This window comes from Equus caballus, chromosome 18, assembly GCF_041296265.1.
Source record: "Equus caballus isolate H_3958 breed thoroughbred chromosome 18, TB-T2T, whole genome shotgun sequence".
Taxonomy (NCBI): Eukaryota; Metazoa; Chordata; class Mammalia; order Perissodactyla; family Equidae; genus Equus; species Equus caballus.
The window spans coordinates 51,652,341-51,675,661 of NC_091701.1; the positions used below are offsets into that span (position 1 = coordinate 51,652,341).

The 23,321-nt window shown below is 34.4% G+C and overlaps 1 protein-coding gene across 20 annotated transcripts in view; it reads left to right on the forward strand.

The window, feature by feature from the left end:
* Nucleotides 1-23,321, forward strand: part of DYNC1I2 (dynein cytoplasmic 1 intermediate chain 2) — a 51,936-nt gene that overhangs the window by 24,060 nt on the left and 4,555 nt on the right. For all 20 annotated transcript variants that reach the window (XM_070241233.1, XM_023623118.2, XM_070241236.1 and 17 more), the window contains 8 exons: nucleotides 8,707-8,802; nucleotides 9,016-9,178; nucleotides 9,285-9,384; nucleotides 9,873-9,998; nucleotides 10,894-11,040; nucleotides 11,391-11,504; nucleotides 11,810-11,943; nucleotides 13,132-13,276. In XM_070241233.1, the coding sequence (XP_070097334.1) occupies nucleotides 8,707-8,802; nucleotides 9,016-9,178; nucleotides 9,285-9,384; nucleotides 9,873-9,998; nucleotides 10,894-11,040; nucleotides 11,391-11,504; nucleotides 11,810-11,943; nucleotides 13,132-13,276 (1,025 nt within the window). The remainder of the gene's footprint in view (nucleotides 1-8,706; nucleotides 8,803-9,015; nucleotides 9,179-9,284; nucleotides 9,385-9,872; nucleotides 9,999-10,893; nucleotides 11,041-11,390; nucleotides 11,505-11,809; nucleotides 11,944-13,131; nucleotides 13,277-23,321) is intronic.

Genomic DNA, 23,321 nt, shown 5'->3' on the forward strand with positions numbered 1-23,321 from the left:
AAAGGAATTGATATTATCATACATATAATTACCCTTTGAACAATTTGAGGAAATCAGGGTAACATTTGTATCCAAGTATTTTTTTACTTGACCATGTAAATGTTCATTTCTATGGATACATTTTTTTCATTCCCATGTCTCCATTGCTTGGTAAGATGGCTTTCTTTCACAGCTGCAAAATCCTCATCTTGCCAGAAAAAAATCGACTGATGGTAAACTTGTTTGAGAGATAAGCAACTTAAGAAAAGTAGAAAGAAAAGATAAAGTGTTGAACTATCAGTATGGAGAACACTAATATTACAGGATTCCATACTTTCTGGAAAATAGTATTACCTGGTGTATTAATTAATTCAAATGTTATAATGTCTGTCTTTTGGGGGGTACATTATTAGATATGTTATCTCAGAAAGTGAGCAAAATAGCCAAGATGAGGGCACAATGACTCATATAAAAAATAAATTAGGCTTTTTTTCTTCATCTATTAATTTGGAGATTTATTTTTAGTTATACCATCACACTTATGAAATGCATTTTGGATTGTGTGAAATGTAAAGTGTTCTGAAGCTATTTTGGGTAATGCCTATTATAATATATCTGTAATTATATGAAGTTTAAGTGAAGAATTCCATTTTTAAAAAATTTTTCTAATTATTGTAGTGTTATATCATAGACAATTTAGAAAATACAGAGACGATATAAAGAGGAAATGTCTCTGATACCACTGTGTAATAGCTATTGTTAATATTTTGTTTCCAGTTAGTTTTTAATGTCTTTTCAAAAATTCTATATACGTTTATGTATGTGTATGTATATATACACACAACACGATTTTATATCGTACTTGAAATTTGCATTTTCAGTTGCTTATTTTTGAGATGCATATAGATTTTAAAATGTGAATATGTAACTTACTGATTTTGCACTAATTTGAAATTTGACTGCATAATATAAGATTGATATTTAAAAAAAATTTTTCTCACTTTTATTTTCCAAGTAATTAAAAAATTAAAAAGATCATGATTTGTTAGATAAGCTGATGACCCGGAAGCACAAGAATAAACTATTGTTTTCAGTTTGAAATTATTTGGGGCAAGGCTTTTAGCATCATCATACTTCAGTGTCTTTGCCAAATTTTCCAAGAGTGTAGGATAGGGACTACTTCTTCCTTATTACTGAATGCCTAATCTGAATAGTGCCTGGCATGTAGTAAGTACTCAATAAATATTTGGTGAAGGAATTAATTGCTTTTACCTACTCAGGAGAATGATTTTGCTTACTTGAGGTGTTTATTTTCACGTGTTTACTCTGGATGTAACTACTAGGAAAATAGGTCATTTTCAAGTGTTATTGCCAGAATATAATTATTGATGAAGTTGAGTGAAAAAGTATGATTAGTCTCAGTTCTTGGTTTTAATATGATTATGTCATATTCTAATCATTATTTGCTCTTAGACCCATAGATGAAATCATTATAGATTCTCCTTTATAGCCTTCTTGAATTTCGTGATGACATACAATGTAGATACAAACTTGTGCTATTATTTTTTGTTGTGTGTATCCCTCTGCATGCCATGAACAAAATTGAACCTGTTAGTATCTTTGAAATAGATTATTTTAGCTATTCATTTGTAACAGTTCTTCAAACTTCATGTTTAAATTAATGACCGAAAAGTTTAACAGTGAAGAGTGCCTACCACATATCAGGTATAGGATGAGGCACTTTATCTCTAATCCTCTCGCTAAAACCCTGAGAGTTAAGTGTTTTTTACTAGTTCTGTTTACCCAAGAAGACACTGAAGCTGAAAGATAAGAGTTTAGCAAAGGTCAAGTAGCTAGTAGCTAAGATTCTAAACCAAGTCTCACTGATTTTAAGGTGTGCTTTTTCTCTTGTGCTGCCACTGAGGCAACGTTTTCATGCTTTTTGGTAGTAACCTATGATAAGAAATTCAATTTATATTACAATCCAGTACAAACTTGGATGCAGGTGTATAACAGAAACAAATTTTATGACATAGCGCCTTCCCTTCTTTTACTATATTTCATTTCTTTAAATGTGGACCATGACACACTAAATTTATTGATTTAGATTTGTAGTTTGAAAAACACTTCATTAAAGGATAGCATGGTTTAGTTAACTTATTTATTGGTGTATTTTTATCAGGATAATATCGTTTTATAGTGATTTTCTAAGAGTAGTGAACAAACAGCTTTGATCTTCATGGTGTTAAATAGAATTTTCCTGGGGCCAGCCCTGTGACTGAGTGGTTGAGTTCACGAGCTCCACTTCAGCGGCCCAGGGTTTCACCAGTTCAGATCCTGGGCACAGACCTAGCACTGCTCATCAAGCCATGCTGAGGTGGTGTGCCACATAGCAGAACTAGAAAGATCTACAACTAGAATATACAACTATGTACTGGGGGGGTTTTGGGGGGAAGAAGAGAAAAAAAGATTGACAACAGGTGTTAGCTTAGGGCGAATCTTTAAAAAAAAAAAAAGTTTTTCTTGTCCTCACTAATGGAAGGTGAAAGTGACAAGATGGGTGAACTGAGCCCAGTTTCTAATAGTGTGTATGCATCAGCACCACTCCTTTTAAAATTTTCCTGTGTGGATTAGACTTAGAGGTTAATTTTATAAAGGTCCATGTTTATTCATTTGCAACCTAACAAATATTCACTGATTTTTTAGTTTGTTGAGTATGTGCTGTATTTGAAGGTACTAAATTATCCTTTCTTTGGTCTTAGTTTTAGTTTCAGGTTGAGGTATGTAAGTGAAGGAGAATGAGAGACGTATCCCAATCCATGGAGCCATCTTTAGTTTTTGGAATTATTTATAAAAATGAGATCATTTCCTTTCTATACCATTACAATTATTTTCATGTCTAGGGCTCTTACATTTTCTTTTCCCAATTTGTGGAAGTTTTAGAAAAAGGGAAAGAAAAACCCCCTGAAATTAAGGTTTTATAATGTCAACACTTTTTGCTTAACCATACTTGTATTTATCCATTGCTTTACTACAGTGGTTCTCAAACTTAGCCTGGTTGGTTCCCATTTAAGAATTATGTAACAAATTCCAAAACTCACTATGAGACAAAATTGCCGAAATCACGATTTGAGAGTGACAGTAAATTAAACTTTGGTAGGCAGTGTGATCAGTGCAGAAGTAATGTGAGTTACCAAATTGAAGATGAAAATTTGTCGTAGACTTAACTCTGATCTTCCTTTTTTTTTTTTTAATGGCTGAATCTATTCTTTTAAGAAGCAGTAGTTTTTATTCTGCCTTGTTTTTCTTTTCCACCATTCTAGTCATCTTCTTGCTTTCAAGTTTACTCTCTGAGTTGGTAGTACTGTGTGTGAACTGAGGTGCTTTGCTGTCTTAAAGCACCTACTGTGAATGAAATTGACTAGGAACATGTGACCTCAGTCAATTTTGCTCTCGGCAGGTGAAAAACTTCTCATGGCGGGAGCATGGTGCCTGTGGATGTATTCCTGGAAAAGTTATTCTTCCCTTCCCTTTAAAAGTTTTTAACTCTTTTGAAAATGGCATTATTTTTTCTTATCCACCTCTTCAGTATGGATTTTTTGGTTGTTGCTATTTTTAGAAACAGATTTTTAAAGAGGAAGAAATCCTAAGGGTTATCTAATCTAATCAGTTTGTTTACACCTGAGGAAACTACAGCCCAGGGAAGTTAATTGATGAGCCTATGGTCACAAGGTGAGAGAGTATCAGGGCTACAACCAGAACCTGGCTTTTGATTTCCAGGGACTGTTGTTTTTCTTACACCATTCCACTGTCTTATCTGTGTGGAGTTTTGTAATTATTTTTGGTATTGGTTGGATAGCCAGATATTTTTTTCTCAGGTACATGTTGATTAGCATTTATAATGCGTAGAAAAGTATTATATGTAAATAGCTCTCAATTTTTTATTGCATGATCTTTACATCTGGAATCCATACTTCCCACGTAGGCTAAATTTGTAGGCCTTCTGGTTAGTATTACCCTTGTCTGAAATGGATTTTTAAAAAAATTCTGGAATGAATAACGCATTTAATAAATTAGTTGTAACCCTCAGAGAGTCTGTGAGAATATAAATATAATTGAAAATTGAAGCATTTGTTCTTAATCTTGATTGAAAGACTTTAATCAGCATATCTGAAATTATGGCCTCAGAAAAATGTAATATTTATGAGATCACAGATAAGAGGATCTATGTAAATGATGCCAATACTGTCTAAATAAAATCTGAATTTTATATAAAAAAAGACAATGTAGAGAGGGAAATTCTGTGTTAAAGTAAACGGTATAATTAAAATATTACTCCTTTCTATTTGTTCCCCAAATTAACATTAGATCTGTATTCAAAATATTTCCCAATTAAAATTCTGCTATATATTTTCCCATGTTGAAGATCTGAATTATTAAGGAAATCCAAGTGATTTTGCATCTTATTCTAGATGTTTAAAAAATAAAAGAAGTGGGTTCTGTTGATAACATTCATGAAACTTCCCAACATAAATTGTTAATATTGATTTAAAGAGTAAGGTATAAGAATATGAAATTATGGACACATTGATTAAAATGAAGTGATTCAAAATGATGTTGATCCAGAAAAGAAAAGATGATTTTGAAAATATTAAAAGAAAATCATTTATGTCTAACCTGCATTTTTAAACTAATGATTAAAGCATTTCCTTTTAATATTCTCATTTTATGAGAGATGTCTGTGAAGTTATTCATAAGTTGAATTTTTATAAATTAAATCATATTTTTATATGTAACAAATTTCCTAATTTTAGAACTCAAGGGCAACTTTCTTTGTACCATGAATAATCAGACTACTTTGTAAATTAGGAATTCTTCGTAGGATATTAAAGTCTCTTAAAATAGGGTATACCAGTTTAATGAAACTACATAATAAATTTATAGGCAACAAATGTGTTTCGTAAACAACCTTAATGCACTAATGATGGGATTTGTTTTTTACTTCATATTGAGAATTAATTGTGATAAATGATAGATTAAAAAAAGTATCAATATTTAGTGAGGATTTTCTGGGATCTTGTGTATTACCTATTAAATGTATTGTAATATTTTAAAATAATTCAAAGCATACCTTGTAGCTTATTCTTAGCTTAGATGACATATAGATGAGAAAACTTGCTCTGAAGACTCCTTCCTTCAGCTTAACAAAAGCCACCCATTTCACAGATGATTTAACTTTGATTAACCTACTCCATTGTAACAGATTATTCTGACAACTGGAATTTCATTCTTTGGTGTTATTTCTAGGTGCAGCTTAATTTACAGAACAGCTTTTCTTTCCATCTCACCAAAATACATCACAATTTTGATGTTAACTCAAAGTAAAAATTCAATGGTTCATTAAACCTAGTCTTAGCATTCATTGACAAGAGATTTGTCATTTTAAAAGTAACTGCTACTTTTATGCATTCTTTACTGCTCAGTTTATAACCTTAGATTCCCTGTCAGAGAAAGCATGGAGTTAACCACTTAGCATATTGCAATGAATATTCATCAATAAATTGATGTGACATGGCAGTCCCATTTTTCAGTCTTCCTGCTCTGTTGCAGTCTTTTTCAGTTTTAAATATATTATAGCTTATCATGTAATAGGGACTAGCTTAGAAAATCTTTAGAATTGTAACACTGTATTTTTGGTCATGTTAATAGTCCTTTAGTATTTATCATATTAGTTTTTAATAAGAGAAGTGTATTTGTTTCAGAGGAACATTCTCTAATCTGATGTTACTGATGTTAGGCATTTTTGCCTAATACTTGGTATATATAGATAATTGTTTAAGATCAGCTTTATAATAAAAATACTATGTTTTGCAGTTTCTAAAAACAGCATTTCTTAGAATGCTGTTCTTTTGTTTTTATGTTCCTTGAAATTTTATCTAGCTTAATCACTTTTATGAAGCTTGGGTTTAAGTACCTATTCATAGTTTTTAAGTCAGTTTTTAATCCATGTGTAAAAAGGTATGTACATTCATTCTAAAATAAAATCCTGAAAATGTGTATTTAAATAGTTGATACTCATTATTCAGCTACAACTAAAATAATCTATATGGGCAAATAAGGCATGGGAAATGCCATTTAGTAGGCAAGTATAGATCACTGTCTAACATACTTCATCTACATTTTAAATTTGAAAAGGAAAAGAGTGTCTATAAACAAGATCTTTTCTGTTAAATATGTAGATTATGAGGTCACTTAGCACTAAAGTACTGACCATATGCATTATGACAGGAATTTGACACCTGTCATTGGAAATGGTACTTAGAAGCCGTATAATGCAACAAACTTGAGGGAAGAGAATATGATGTGTGTAGGAGGCTGTAATTTATAATTCACAATGCTTAAGAATAACCTGTCCAGGGTGACTCAAAATCCCTATCTTTGATTTTAAGATTTACATACAGTGAACCCTACTAGTACACAAAATTGATTAGGATGACTGATAGTATTAGCAGAAAATCGGAAAATGTATATGTTCTCAGACTTAATTTTTAATTGAAGTAAATATCTTATTATTCTAAAAGTCAACTTTTAAGTTGAATATAATTAAGTTATTACATTACACATGCAGGTGACTTTATGGTAGAATGTCATCCTGATGTTTGAGCAGTATTGTAAGAATTGTTACCAGTTATACTGTTTTCAGATTAATAATCCGTTGTATATGAGAATTCATCTAAAAAGAAGTACCGTCTTTCTGTTTCTCTGTGTGATTATTTTGCCAAAAAAAAGCTTTCATTTTTTTTTTTTAAGTAGCACAAAAGCTGTAATTGGCATGCTTTGTAAGGAAGTGTCAATGTGCAAGAGAGTGGCGATCGCTAAGAATTCTTTTACGTGTTCTTTCCCCTTTGCACCACCGCCTCCTCAGCGGGGTCACTGAGATCACTAGCTTTTCTTGAAATGGCCATTTTCACTGGCAGGTGCATTATACCCTGTATTTTCAGATTGTTTTTCCATTCTGAATGTTTGGCAGGTTGATTGCTCTGGCTGCATTGACGGAGAAAGGGCTGACAAATGCGGTTGGGCTGGCTGAAAAGACAGTGATTACTGTTTTCCTTTGTGGCTGATTGAGGCCCTTGAAAGGAAAAATTTTAACCTTCACCATTTGGTTCAAAAGTATGAGCATATATTGAAATCATTCGTGCCATTTATCCTAGTTCTGTAAACTTGTCAGAACGTAAAAATCGCTCACTTTCATGTAATGTAGGATTGGCATATGTCATTATCATTTTGATTAAGTTGGAGGCTGTATCATTGTGTGCATTATACAGTGTCATTTAAAGCTTTCTTTCCTACAGGTACAGTTATATTTTTATTGCTTATACTATAGAGTTAGAAAGATTTTCATAGCTCTCCAAACCTAACACCATGTGTGTGGTTTGGCAGCTGGTGTGGCCTACAAGCTGCATTTTGTTTGCAGGGTAAAGGCTTATCTGTAGGCCTCCTAGAGTGCGGGTAATTGCACAGGCTCACCATTGGGGAGAGACAGGATTGGAAGCAGTGAAGCGGAAGAATGTTACGCCATCCCATTGCCACCTTGTAGCAGAAAGACACAATCCCAGCAGTGCCATCTGGTTGTTGCTATCTAGTCAGCTGGCCTGGCTGCTGGGACCATGACTTGGCAGCTGGTTCTCATCCTTGACCATTCTTTTGTGTACATTGTATGTATGTGTGTTTTAGATAATTTTGAACATGGGTGGGGGAAATGACTATTACTAACAAGTAAAGTCCCCCTTATTGAATAGGCTCTCATTACTTAAGATGCACTCTGCTGCAGACGCCTGCTGCCATTGCCTTATAGACAAATGACACTTCTGTTTAGCCAATAAAAATAAGCATTTTCTTCATAAAAATCCATCTCAGTATGTAGTGAAAGAGAAGGTAGGCAGAGTTGTATGTTCTATAACATTTTCAAATAAGTGATTTTAAGTTATTTCCTGGTTTGGGAATGTAAGAGGAGATTTAGTAATTAAAAAAGTATTATTATGAACATTGTACCTTATCTCAATATACGTTTTTATTCAAGTTAAGAAAACATTATTTTAGGTGCTTATTGCCACATCTTATAACAGTAGATAATAAGACTTACATTTAAAATGACAGAATAGAAAATGTGGTCTCATAGCTATTATCTTTAAAATCTGTCTCTCAAATAGCAACCTGAGAGTTAATGTAAGTCGTCTTTATGCCATATGAAGACCCATTAAACACTGATGGTTTCAGATCACAAGTAAGCAGCCAGCTCTGTGGGCTATTTTAGACATTTGATTTTCTTCATTCTACAGCATTAATGTGTCAGCACGCTACATAAAACTGTGCAGGAGTTGCATGTTGTTCTATCTGGAATGATAAATGCTTGCAAGCTTTTTGAGATTTCTGTGAGGAAGTCATCCTAGTTGCTTATATATCTTATTTCAGTTTATGTAGCTACAGAATTTGGTATGACTGTTGATGAGGCGTCACATGGTATGTATAAAAACTAAGAGGTTACACTAAATTCTTTATTTAAAATTGTGTTGATAAAATTCCTATTATTTGTACTTATTCTGTCTTATCAATGGTTTACTTTTGCTTTTATCTAAAGAGTTGTGATGTCTTCTGAAATATTACTTCAAAAGTTTTCAGTTATTTTTACAAAAATAATTTTTGTGTTTTGTTCTGTTTTCTCAGATGAAGAGGAAGAAGATGACGTAGTGACTCCTAAACCACCTATTGAACCTGAAGAAGAGAAGACTTTAAAGAAAGATGAAGAAAATGATAGTAAAGGTATCTTAAAGAATTTAACTTTAAAAAACTTTTTTGATTCCTATTAAGATTTATTTTACTATTTAGATGTTAAAGTAAAATAAAACGCTGTAAAGCAAAGAGGTGAATCTGGTTGAAAAAGAATGTGTGGCATTCGTTGATCCAAACTGCGATAGTGAGTTGACACAGTTTGACTGACAGAAATCAGACTTCAGAGAAACATTTGTTTTCTAGCTCCCCCTCATGAGCTCACTGAAGAAGAAAAGCAACAAATCTTGCACTCTGAGGAATTTTTAAGTTTCTTTGACCATTCTACAAGAATTGTAGAAAGAGCTCTTTCTGAGCAGATTAACATCTTCTTTGACTACAGTGGAAGAGATTTGGAAGACAAAGAAGGGTAATGTTTAATTGCTAAAATTATGATTCAGCAATGTTAAATTTCTTTAAGATTAAGAGTGAGAAATTGTAACACTATCGTTTTTGGGTTTGATCTTTTTCTGTAGAGAGATTCAAGCAGGTGCTAAACTGTCATTAAATCGGCAATTTTTTGATGAACGTTGGTCAAAGCATCGGGTTGTTAGTTGTTTGGATTGGTCATCTCAGGTAAATTTTAACAAAATTGGCTGCTATTGACTCATTTTTGAATTATAATTAGCAGGTAAGTTTAATTATGGAAACTTTGTGTAATTAAATTAATATATATCATTTAAAATAATGGATGATGGTTTTAATGTTATCTATATTCATTATGTCTCATGCACTTTGGAAGAAAGGATTGGAAATATTATTTATATTTAAAACTCAAGATTTTATTCATGCCACAACCCAGTTTTATTGATTAAAATTGCTCACTAAATGCTTTGGATAAAATTGCAATGTGTATTTTTAATACAATGTTTTACTGTTAAATAACTGTGCTAATTTAAAGTGTACTAACATCCCAGTGAGCATAACCGTAGAGATTCTTTCTTGGTGAAATGTTAGGTATTTGTATTTTCAGAATAATTTGATAATGACAGTTGAGTAACTAGGAATGCAAAACAGTTCTTATTATGCATAGCTTTTTCTTCCCACTTGATTCATACGAGCAGTATCCTGAGTTACTCGTGGCTTCCTATAATAACAATGAGGATGCTCCTCATGAGCCTGATGGTGTGGCCCTTGTATGGAATATGAAATACAAAAAAACTACTCCAGAGTATGTGTTTCACTGCCAGGTAAGATGGTCTTTTAACAGTCTTCCCCAAGTTTAAGAATTCATTAATGAATTTAGACAAGTGCCTTTTTTCTTTTCTTGTCAACATAATGATTTCATTGGAGTGGCATCTACTAAGCCACCCCATATTTGCAAACAGATGTTAACAGAAAACTGAAGACTTCTCAGTTCAACATGATCTGCCTTTTGTAACTTTTCTGACATCTCTTATAATGTTTAATCACACCTAAAGCCCTTTGCAGTTGTGATTTTCTGTTATTGTGATTGATTGTATAAAAGGAATCTTTTATAAAATGTCTCTTCTACAGGGAGTTTCTCAGGAACTTATTTGCTGAATATACAATTAGATGGTTGGCCCACTGAATTACTTATACGTGGCCTGAGGAGTTGGAGCTAGATGGTTTTAAGTAGAAACATATGTTTGAAGTAGGAAACAGATGCAGATTTTTAAGGTGGATTTAGTGGAAGTTTAGAATTTGCAAGTGTTTTCTCATTGCATAAGTTATAATCTTTTAATAATATATAATCTGAAAAAACACTTCACTGAGTCAAAACTAGCATATACTCTGTCAGATTATTGTCAGAGACTAATGCAGAGCCAATCATCTTTTGATTAAATACTATAATCAAATGAAATAATTTTTTGCTTTCTTTGATAAATTCCTTAAACATATTTATATAAATAGTCATTACAGTTGACTTTTAAGCAAAAAATATTCTAAAGATATATTTTTGTATTCTGAAACAAATTGAAATTTTTAAATCTATTTACTTGTTTTTATAACCTCTAATACCTCACAATAGAGGAGGAAATATTTTGGATACAGATTTATTTTTATAACTTGTCAGGCTTCTTCCCTTTGAACCTTAAGTATAAAAATTTTACTTATTTTTAGTCAGCTGTGATGTCGGCTACATTTGCAAAATTTCATCCAAATCTGGTTGTTGGTGGTACATATTCAGGCCAAATTGTGCTGTGGGATAACCGTAGCAATAAAAGAACTCCAGTGCAAAGAACTCCACTGTCAGCTGCTGCACACACAGTAAGTAAAGAGGTTATTTCCATTAGACTTCTGTGCTCCTTCGCCATTAAATAGTTAATAGTGTCCATCAGAGTACTCTCAGAATGTGTTTCCTTTGATATAAGAATTCCTCATTATTTAGCAACCAAGAACAAAGGCCTTTTTCTGTGTTATTGGAAACCCGTTTTAGTAGAAACTCATTTCTAAGACAAACTTTTATTAATCAACAGAGTAGCATCAAACTTCACATTAAAAATACCCTTAAGATATGAGACTCTTGATATGAAACAATACCTGTGATTATACAGTAAAAATTGTTTCATTTTATGGTAAACTAATCCCAGAAAACTTTCTCTAATCTCTTTCTTTAGCATCCTGTATATTGTGTAAATGTCGTTGGGACACAAAATGCTCACAATCTGATTAGCATCTCTACTGATGGAAAAATTTGTTCATGGAGTCTGGACATGCTTTCCCATCCACAGGTAGGTTAAACTTGGAAAACTCTGAAATTTTGCGGCAAATGTTATTTTTTAAGTCTATGTAACCCCCAGCTTATGTTTTTCATAAATATTTTATAATAGTTTTGTGGTAACAGTTTATAAACCTAAATGTGTTAAAATAAAGTTTGTGTGTATACTTTTATTTTCAAACCTGCTTCATTTAGTCAAAATAAATTTGTTAGTAGCATAATAAAATAATTGTTTACAAATCAATTAAAACTAGAAGTTTCTCTTAAAAATTAAAAATTGAAAGTTTGCAAAATAATTTCCTCAATTTTTTGGTGTAGGATAGCATGGAATTAGTTCATAAACAGTCGAAGGCAGTAGCTGTGACATCTATGTCCTTCCCTGTTGGAGATGTCAACAACTTTGTTGTTGGGAGTGAAGAAGGTTCTGTGTACACAGCGTGCCGCCATGGCAGGTAAATCTAAACTGGAATTTGCAATTATTTAAAATTCTCCCTTGAATAATCTCATTAAAACAAACTGCCTCTTATTTGAGTAGAAATCTGTCCTAGAACCACTCGTTATTTGTGACCAATTATTTGAATTCAGGTATATAAAATTAAAATTTAAATACTTTTTAAAAATGTTATTTTTAATCATTATGTGTTCTAGATTTTGAGGGTTGTGGATTTGTATGTATGCATATGCTTACAGAAATTTGTGGTAGGAAGTAACATTCAGCAATTACAAATGCAGTATTCAGGGGCCCGCCTGGTAGTGTAGTGGTTAAGTTTGAGCACTCCACTTCAGCGGCCTGGGGTTCTCAGGTTTGGATCCCAGGTATGGACCTACACGCTGCTCTTCAAACCGTGCTATGGCAGTGTCCCAAATACAAAATAGAGGAAGATTGGCAAAGATGTTAGCTCAGGGACAATCTTCCTTAAGCAAAAAGAGGAGGATCAGCAACAGATGTTACCTCAGGGCCAATCTTCCTCACCAAAAAACAAAACAAAATGAAACAAAAAGCCCACAAATACGATATGCACATGCCACATACTGACCTTTAAAGTTGTAAATAGGATTTTCAGCTGTTTTCCCATTTCGATTTATTTGGACTTTGAGCTTTAGTTCTGTCCTCCTGATAATTGTACAGTAATGTCACGTACACGTTTTAAATTGACTACTATTTCTCCTGCTGTTCAATCTGTTTTGAAATTGTCTAGCTGTACCTTATCAATTGCTTCCTTAAAAAACATTGAGTGTCTGGATTTCATCTCAAATATCAGATCACCTTCACTTCCAAGCTTTTGATTTAAAAGTAGCCCATATTTTCTCTCTTACGTGTAGCAGCCCTTTGTCTCTATTCTACCACCTCAGATATTGAACTTTCAAGTTCTGTCATCAACAGCATGATACTCATGGTTTCAAAATGTACTTACTAGTACTATTATTAGTTTATTAGTAATAAACTAATAATTATCATTAGTAATATTATCAAATCTGGATAGAGTAACACTCAGCATAAGTTATTCTGACGTGTTATGAGCACAGTTAAGTTTGTTGAAATTATGTCAAAGTCTGATATATAAAGCCATAATAAAATTTTATTTATAAGTGGTCTACTTAGAAGAGATTTCCCTAACATTTTCACTTTTATGAAATAGCAAAGCTGGAATCAGTGAGATGTTTGAAGGACATCAAGGACCAATCACTGGCATCCATTGTCATGCAGCTGTTGGAGCAGTGGATTTCTCACATCTTTTTGTCACTTCGTCATTTGACTGGACAGTAAAACTTTGGACAACTAAGGTATCTAAACAGATGTCTGCTCATTTGCTTAGGTTTTTGACACAAGGTGGTGCTGTAGTACCACATAGGACAGAAAGCTTTCTAATGGCTTAGAGTGATTTACTGATAACTCGAACCTGATAAGAAGTTACACAGAGCATGAGTGAGCTACCAGAGGTTGTAGTTTTCATAAAAGTGTGCTGACAAATATGGTAACCCCACATATAACCAAAGACCAGTCTATTCACTACTTCAAGCTTTTCAAGTACAGAACTATTTATCCTGTGTTGGGGAAAAAGCATAACACCTCACGTAACTGTCATACAGCCCAACATAAAAGCCATACATTTGCTCTTTGGAGAGCTTTTAGAGACTTGTTCAGAACTACAGTGGCTTATAGAGCTGATGGAAAATCCGGGTAGAGTAAAATCTGTCTTATCTGGAGAAAAGACAGATAAAAACTGATGTACAATAAGTCCTTTACAGTAAGACTGTACATAATAAACTCGAATCATTAAGCAAGTATTGTGTAAAGGCATGGACACCTATATATTTTGCTTTCGACAATAAATAGTTTGTTTTGGTTTTAATAAGCTTTAGTTATTCGAAAAACCCACTTGTGTTATAAAGTGCTTCCTCATCCTCCAGCAATTCCAGATAAATGTGACTTTGCCCTTCCTCACTGAAAGTCTTGAGGCAAATCCAGGTAGAGAACATTACTTCCTGTGATAGGCCTTGTACTTTCATTTGACCTCACTTTAAAATTAGAGCTCCTTGACTTTGCTGTCTACCTTTTCTGCAGTATTACATTGTTGCTGGCAAGGTTTCGTATTTGAAATATCAGATTCTAAGTTAAATTTTATGCTGTATTTTTTCATGTTTCCATCTGCCTTATCCTATATGTTGACCTTTTGAGTAATGCATCATAAGACAAAGTTAGGAGATCTTACTTGATTCTTTAATTTCATTGAGAAAAACTAGTGGTCTTTAGAGATGTTCTTCACTATTCCAGTGAACTGATATTTATTTGTCAAATGCTGGCCTCAGAAATCTGGGATGAACTCACTGTTCACTCTTGTCCTTTCTTAATGCCTTTTTTCAGTCTAATATGAAATAAGTTAGAAAACTTTGACTCTAAAAGCTTGCCTTTTAAAATTGAACATTTTCAGGTTTGGCATTAGAAGGCATAAAAATAGCACTTACTTAAGTCTAATGAAGGAAACATATAGAAAAGTGCTTAACACAGTGTCTAGCATGTAATAGGCACTTAACACTGTTCAGTTCCTCCTTTTCCTTTCCATGGGGGTCAGACAGAGCTAAATGTGTTTAGTCAATCATCTGTTCTCTTTCTTGGATTATTCTTGAATTTTTGAGAGCTTTTAATGAGATTTATACAGTGGGAAAAAGTAGAGGAAGAAGATTCACACAATCACAAGCAAAGAAGTACATCAGCTAGCTAGTAAAACCAAAGCGAGATGTAGAATTGGAAACATGAAGCCCACTGTTTCTCTGTTTCTCTGATGAGCTTTCACCTTAACAGTCCTTTAATACAGACGCACGACACAGTACATCTTTGTTAGGTTGTTGGCCAGCTTCCTTTTCCAGTAATTGAAAAGACTCTCTTATCTATTTGTAGATTTATTATTATTTTTAATATCTCAGGGATTCAGTTTGCCACCCTTCTCTTAGCTTTAAATTTGAGGATTCCATCCTTACATATATTACCAACAGGACTGAAAAATGAAGAGTTGTCTTACCTAAACAAGAACAGAACTTATATCTGTGATAGAAGACTGATTGATGCTTGCCTTTGTGGTACTACACAGCTGACTGATTGGTGGTTGATAGTTTTTGTTTCTGTATTTTGCTGTATTTCAACTTAGAACTGCCTTCTGAATAAGAATGACAGGCAGGCATATCTCTCTTTGCTAATTGAGGTAGGCATTGCTTTCTTCCGTGAGCTTCATATAGAGGACTCATTTATTTATTCAACCATGATACGTGCCTCTCCCCTCTCCCCCACACATATATCTCTCTCCAATGTTAGTGGCTAAAGGATGGGCTGACACAGAACAGGGTATTTTTATACATGCCCAAGGGCCCTCTAAAACTTTATCAGGAGAATTACCTTTACAATTTGTTCTAACTTTTCTGCACACAGATAGTTCTACTCTGTGAAGGATAGAACGGCAACAATCTGCTGAGTAAATTTTTTTTTTATTTGGCCATATCATGGCTCCCAATGTCATTGTCTTGATTTGGATTTATACTACATGGTTAATTATGTTGCTGGTATTTATTTCTACCCTGCCAAAAAACTTGATAGAGGGCCGGCCCCGTGGCCAAGTGGTTAGGTCTGTGCACTCCGCTGCAGGCGGCCCAGTGTTTCGTTGGTTCGAATCCTGGGCACGGACATGGCACTGCTCATCAAGCCACGCTGAGGCAGCGTCCCACATGCCACAACTAGAAGGACCCACAACGAAGAATATACAACTATGTACTGGGGGGCTTTGGGGAGAAAAAGGGAAAAAAAATTAAATCTTTAAAAAAACAAAAAAGGGGCTGGCCCCGTGGCCGAGTGGTTAAGTTCGCGTGCTCCGCTGCAGGCGGCCCAGTGTTTCGTCGGTTCGAATCCTGGGCGCGGACATGGCACTGCTCGTCAGACCACGCTGAGGCAGCGTCCCACATGCCACAACTAGAGGAACCCACAACGAAGAATACACAACTATGTACCGGGGGGCTTTGGGGAGAAAAAGGAAAAAAAAAACAAAACAAAAACAAAAAAAAAAAACAAAACTTGATAGAGCTTCTGTGCTCTCCAATACAGTGGTAATGAATAATAGGCAAGATTTTAAAATAATGTCTTTTTAAAAACATTGCTCCAGGGGCCAGCCCTGTGGCTGAGTGGTTAAGTTCGTGTACTCTGCTTTGGCGGCCCAAGGTTTCACTGGCTCAGATCCTGGGTGCAGATGTAGCATCACTCATCAAGCCATGCTGAGGCAGCGTCCCACATAGCAGAACTAGAAGGACCTACAACTAGAATATACAACTATGTACTGGGCGGCTGTGGGGAGAGGAGGAAGAAGAAGAAGGAAAAAAAGATTGGCAAGAGCTGTTAGCTCAGGGCCAATCTTTAAATAAATTAATTAATTAAAAAATAAAAACTAAAAACATTGTTCCACATCCATTTTAAGCTTTTTAAACTAGAATGTTCACATTCATGAATTTAATAGACTTTAAATGTTTTTCTTCTCTGGCCCTACTTTTTAAGTGTTTTCTGACTCTGGGAATTGAGCACCCATAAACTGGAAGAATGAATCATTAGATATTGCTGTATCTTTGGGTCCTTTAAGATCTGGCTCTGCTCCAATAGCAAACAAATTTCCTTCTTTTTCTGCCTTTCAATATGTCCTCTAAAAATCCCTAGAAATCTCAATTAGGCACTGTCTCAAATTTAGTGTAAAGTTATCTACTTCTGTAGTCAGCTTGTAATTCTTGCCTAGTCAGGATTTTATAAGGCAGTGCCAGAGTTCTGGGTTGTCAAATTGTTTTCATTACTTTTTTGAACTCATTTTTAGTAAAAAAGATAAAGATAGATGATTTTCCACATTTTGGTGAAGTTTAAACCAGCCAAGACATTGCCTCTAATATGTTTGGAGGACACTCTTACCTTTTCAAAATACCAAATTTGAAAATTCACAACGAAAGCACTTTGGCAGGCCTGAAAAATGATAGGAACACTGTATAAGGAGTGAAATCTTCTTGAAAGTAACCTGAAGTTTCCATAAGAGCTTGATTAGGGGTAGACCTGGTAAATTAGCTTAATGTTCCACCACATTTAACCATACTCGTTACAGATTACTCTGAAAAGAATTATTTATTTGAGGGACAAAATGTTTTAATGCATGCATAGTATATTCTAGTCTCAGAACAAATGCCTACCAGAACCATATTTACTATAAAATGACAAAATTAAGATCATTAATGTGATAATTTCTTAGAATAGGTAGAGTTCAGACTTTTGTAGTCCATACACACCTTAAAATTTTTTCACAGTCTCTCATGTCTTAAATTCCCTCCTTATTTTAACAGCTTACCTATTTAACTGTCAGAGAATACAGCATTAAAACAGGGTTAAAGAGATTTTACTAATGCTTGGAAAAGCAACTATGCACATATTAGACAAGTTGAAATAAAAAAATGCTTTGAAGTTGGGGTGTTTCTTGGGGAAGACTGGCTGACCATTGGGATCCAGACTTCCATGGCAGCATTTACCACAGAACTTGCTGCTGGCCAGTGTCCAGCCTGTCCTTTGCATGTTCAGAAACTCAGTTTTGTCAGAGTTGATTAGCTAGGGAGTGCTGACTGGAACTAACAGGCTCCTGAGACACTGATACATTGGAGAAGGCCAATTTATTAATTTAGAGTGAGAAACAACTGCCAGAAGGCCCTGATACTCATGCTGGCCTGACCAGCTCATTGTTTCCCTGTAGACAACCCACATGGGAAGCCAAATTATAATCAGAAGATTGCTTGGTGAGCAAGGAAGTGGAACAAAAGAAGTTTTCTCATTTGAATGTTTAATGGCATCAAGCACAGATAGCCTGATTCATTCATCTTCGCGTGGAGATAGCCTTGCCCTGGGTGGTAATTCTCAGAATCCGTTGGCTGCAACACTCTTTCTCTCCTGGACAATGCTTGAATTGGGCACTATCTTCATTTTTCCTGTAAGACTCTGCTTCTTTGTATTTCCATTGCTTCTAACAGACACATTTCTTCTCAAAAGGTTAGTATCTTCAGTCAGGTTATATAGGAAGGTATTTCTGACATTGGGATCATTTCTTTTTAAAGAGAATCTGTTTATTTCTGTTCTGATCTAAGTGAGGACATAGTTATTTCCCAGTTCTCTGGAGAGCATCGCACTATGTTCATGTATTTACTGTAGGGACTCTTTTGGTTCTTAATCTAGAACTCCCCAGTTACCCCAGAAAAATACGTAATTACTATGTTAGTTTCTTAGGATTGCTGTAACCTTGCCACAAACTGGATGGCTTAAAACAACAGAAATTTATTCTCTCACATTTCTCAAGGCTAGAAGTCCAAAATCAAGATGTTGTCAAGGTTGGTTACTTTTGGAGTCTTTGAGGGAGAATCTGTTCCACGCCTCTTTCCTAGCTTCTGCTGGTTGCCACCAATCTTGGTGCTTCTTGGCTTGCAGCCGCATCACTCCAGTCTCTGCCTCTGTCATCACATGGTATCTCCCTGTCTGTGTCTGTCCAAGTTTTTTCTTCTTGTTAGACAATAGTCATGCTAGATTTAGGGCCTACTCTAATGCAGTAGAGTGCAGTTGATTACATCTGCAAAGACCTTGTTTCCAAATATCACTATATTTACAGGTTCCAGGTAGACATGAATTGGGGGGGGAGGACACTATTCAACACAACACATAACCTTAAAGAACTCAGAAAAAACTATGGCTTGTCCCTTGACCATACAGTGTTTATTCTCACCACTGTACCAGAATGAGTTACCTGTACTTATTCAAATGCTATCGTTCATTCAAAGAAGCCGTTTGTTTTGATTCATTCGTTTGGCAAATATGTTTGCAAGCCTTTTATTTGTAAGAGTTTTAGAGCCATGGTGACCCTTTAGACATTATCTAGCTCGGTGGTTCTTAGTTTTAGTCATGTTAGAATTACCTGGGCAATTTTTGAAACTTTTGGTGCTCACCTAGCACCCCAGACTAATTGAAGAAGAATATCTAAGGGGGAGACCCAGGCAACAGCATATTGTAAAAAATTCGCCAGGGTTAAGGGGATTACGATGTACAGTCAAGGTTCAGAACTACTGATATGAAAACTTTGTTTTATAAATAAGGAAATAAGGGCCTAGGATGATGAAGTGACTTTTCCAAAGCTTTAAAGCTAGTTATTGGTAGCCCTGAGACAAGAGTCCAAGTGCTGTGCCCTTTCCAACTCTTCTCCGCTGCCTCTCTGCCGCTTAAGCAGAAGTTCTCTTTAAATTAAGAAAAAGTATTACTGTTAAAAAGTACTTGAAATGATCCATTTGGGATTTTAATTTGCAGTATCATATATAAAATTAACATTATGAAGCAATATTTGGTGTTAAGTATGTGCTTTCTTTTTCTGAGGGGAAAAGATTGTTAATCTTTGGATGACTATATTTCTTAAATTTGAAAAAAGTTATAAAAGGTCTATAATCACATTTAAAAAATTTGGGAACATGTTGCCATTTATTGTGTTTTTATTTTTAATGTAATATTATACCCAGTTATAGTGCATCTTACTTCTTTCTCTGGCTGCATTATAGTCTGCTGAGTAGATGAAACATTTTATCTAATCGTTTCCTGAGATATGTAACAATCTTCTTTTTCATCATAAATATGTTTTAATCTAACTTTGCATATAACTTTTTTCATATTTTATTAAAATGGAATCATATAATATGTACTTATTTGTATCTGGCTTTTTTTGCTCAACATTATGTTTGTGAGATTCGTTCATATTGTTGAGTGTAGCTGAGGATCGTTCATTCTCTTGACTCTATACTATTCCATTATGTAAATATACCATATTATTTATCCACTCTATTGCTGATGGTAATTGGGTTGATTCCAGTTTGGGGCTGTTATGAATAGTCTTGCTACGAGCATAGTTTTAGATGTCTTTTGATGGACATATGCACTCATTTCTGTTGGGCATCTACCTAGGAGTGAAATACTTAGCCGTACGTTATGCATACATTTGGCTTTAGTGGATCCTGCCAAGCAGTTTCCCAAAATGGTTTTACCAGTTTATAATCCACCAGTAGCATATGAAAGTTCCCCTTGCTCTGCATTCTTGCCAATACTTGGTATTTTTTGCCTTTTTTCATTTTAATCATTCTGATAGGTATAGTTGCATTGCACTGTGGTTTTAATTTGCATTATCTTGAGACTAATGAGGTTAAGCAACTTACCATGTGTTTATTGGCCATTTTGTGAAGTGCTGATTCAAATATTTTGCCCATTTTTCTATCGATAATCCCTTCTTTAGAAGATTATGTAGACCAATACATACTCTTACAGTATCGAGCATGTGAAAGTGATTGTGAACAACTTCTGTTCTAAGTCTTCGGTGGGGGACCATAAAATTGCCTGAAAATGGGATGTTCTTAAAGTATACAATCATCTCAGGAGTAATAGACCTTAGCACAGTGGTTTTTAATCATTGGTGTGCATCAGCATTGCTAGTGGAGCAACATCAGAAACACTGACAAAGTGCATTGAACACGGGGCCCTGCATCTGGATTTTTAAAAAGCTCTGCAGGTGATTGTGATGCACATCCTAAATTGAAAACCACTACCTCAGATTGAGACTTCATTTGGCATCGTTGCCAAGAAGAGTTATAGGAAAACAGTGATCTTAAGAGGAAAAACACCTCTTAGTTTCTGTTTTTAGCTTACTTTTGTTTTCTTAATTACAAACAAACATTTGTGGCTATTAAGATAATCAAGCTGTTGATATTTGCTATGATATCTGAAAATTTTAAATTCATATTTTTAAATTTTTTATTGTGGAAAATTCTAAGTAGGTATAAAAGCAGAGAGAAGAATATAATGAAGCCATTGTACCCATTACCTCGCTTCCACAGTTATCAGCACGTGACCAATCTTGTTTGATTTATTCCTACATACACTCCCTTCCCACCCCTGGATTATTTTAAAGCAAACTCAGACATATTATTTCATCTATAGATATTCAGTATGTACCTCTAAAAAATCTTTAAAAGTCTTTTACAAAAAGCCATCATAACTAGCATATCATTATTGCACCCCCGAAAACAAACAGTGATTTCTTAAATTTCGTCAAATAGCCAATCAATGTTCAATTTTTAAAATTTTTTAGCTATTTCTTTATTTGAAGCAGGATCAAACTGAGGTCTGTATATTTGCGATTGATATATCTTTTGAGCCCCTCTCTTAAAATAGAGTTTTCTTCCCACTCTCCTTTGCTTGCTTTGTTGTTGTTGAGGAAGAAACCAGGTTAGTTGTCCTGTTAGAGTTTCTCACAGTCTGGATTTTACATTCTTATGGTCTTGTTTATATTGTTGAGTATAGTTGTAGACTGTTTACACTTCTCTAGAGAGAAGCTTACCCTCATGAGTCTTTATGTTGACATCTCTTCAGTCTTTTTGGTCATCTGAAGCTCATTCTGTAGTAAATTCCTCAGGAGGTGTTGTGGGTGCATTACTCCCATATTCACAAGAGTCTGGTTATGAAGATCAGTTTGGCTGTATATAAAATCCACAGTTTACATTTTTTCCTTTGATTACCTTAAATATGTTACTCTGTTGTCTTTAAGCAAAAAGCGTTATTAAAAAGTCTGGTGACAATCTGATTTTCTTTTCTTTTCCTGTGACTTGGTCTTCTTTAAAACCTACGAGTGATCAAATGATTTTTTTCTTTTTCTTTAAAGGATCAATTGGCCTAGATACACAGAATATTCTTTAATATGTAGTGTCAGGCTGTCTTTTGTTTTAGGAGCGTTCTCTTGAATTATTATTTTTGCTATTTGTTCTGTAGTTTGCTTTGGTTTTCTTCTTCAGGACCTGCCATTCTAGGTATATCTTTGTTATCTTCTTTATCACTTTTTTAAAAATTCACTTTATCTCTTTTTTCTTTAAGTAACAGTGTTATTGAGATATAATTCATAAACCATCAAATTCACCCTTTTAAAGTGTACAGTTCATTGATTCTTAGTATATTCACAGAGATGTGCACTGTCACTATCTAATTTTAGAACATTTTCAAATTCCAGAAAGAAACCTTATGCTCATTAGCAGTCACTCCTTTTTCTCCTCTCTCAGCTCCTGGAAACCACTAATCTACTTTCTATTTCTGTGGAACTTCCTATTACGGAACAGTTCATGGACATTTCATGGAATCATACAATATGTGACTGGCTTCTTTAACTTCTCAAGGTTCATCCTTATTGTAGCATGTATCGATACTTCATTCCTTTTATGGCTGAGTCCTATCCCATTGTATGGATATATCACTTTTTGTTTATCCATTCACTAGTTGATGAACATTTGGTTCTTTCTACTTTGGGGCTACTATGAATAATGCTGCTGTGAACACTCCTGTTAAAGGTTTTGTGTGTGTGTATGTTTTCATTTCTCTTGGGTATATACCTAGGAGTAGAATTGTTGGGTCATATGTTAACTCTAGCATTTTGAGGAACTGCCAAACTGTTTTTCAAAGCTTCTGCACCAATTTACATTCCCAACAGCAATGTTTGAGGGTTCTGATTTCTCATATCCTCACCCACACCTGTCATTATCTGTCCTTTTATTATAGCCGTCCTAGTGTTATGAAATATCTCATTGTGGTTTTGATATGCATTCCCCTGGTGGATAATCATATTGAGCATCTTTTCAAGTGCTTATTTGCTGTTTGTAGATCTTCTTTAGAGAAATGTGTATTCTAATCCTTTGCCCAATTTTTAATTGGGTTATTTGCGTTTTTGTTAATGAGTTGTAGGAGTTCTAGATACAAGTCACTTATCAATATATGATTTCCAAATATTTTCTCTCATTCTGTAGGTTGTCTTTTCACTTTCTTGAGGGTATTGTTTGAGCACAGGAGTATTTTATTTTGATATAGCCCCATTTATCTACTTTTTCTTTTATCGCTTATGCTTTTGGTTTTGAATACAAGCAAGAAACCATTGCTGAGTCCAAGGTCACAATGATTTACTCCTATGCTTTCTCCTAAGAAGTTTATAGTTTTACCTCTTATATTTATATCTTTAATACATTTTGACTTAATTTCTGTGTATGGTGCGAGGAAGGAGGGGTCCGACTTCATTCTTTTGCATGCACATATCCAATTGTCCCAGCATCGTTTGTTGAAAAAAAATTCTTTTCTCATTTATTGTCATAACACCATTATCGAAGATCTGCCACAGTAACTTTGTTTGTGATTTGACTTAGATCCTTTTTGGTTGCTTATTGTCTATTAGTGAAATGAGCTTTCTCTACTTCTAGGAGGGAGAGAGTGGGC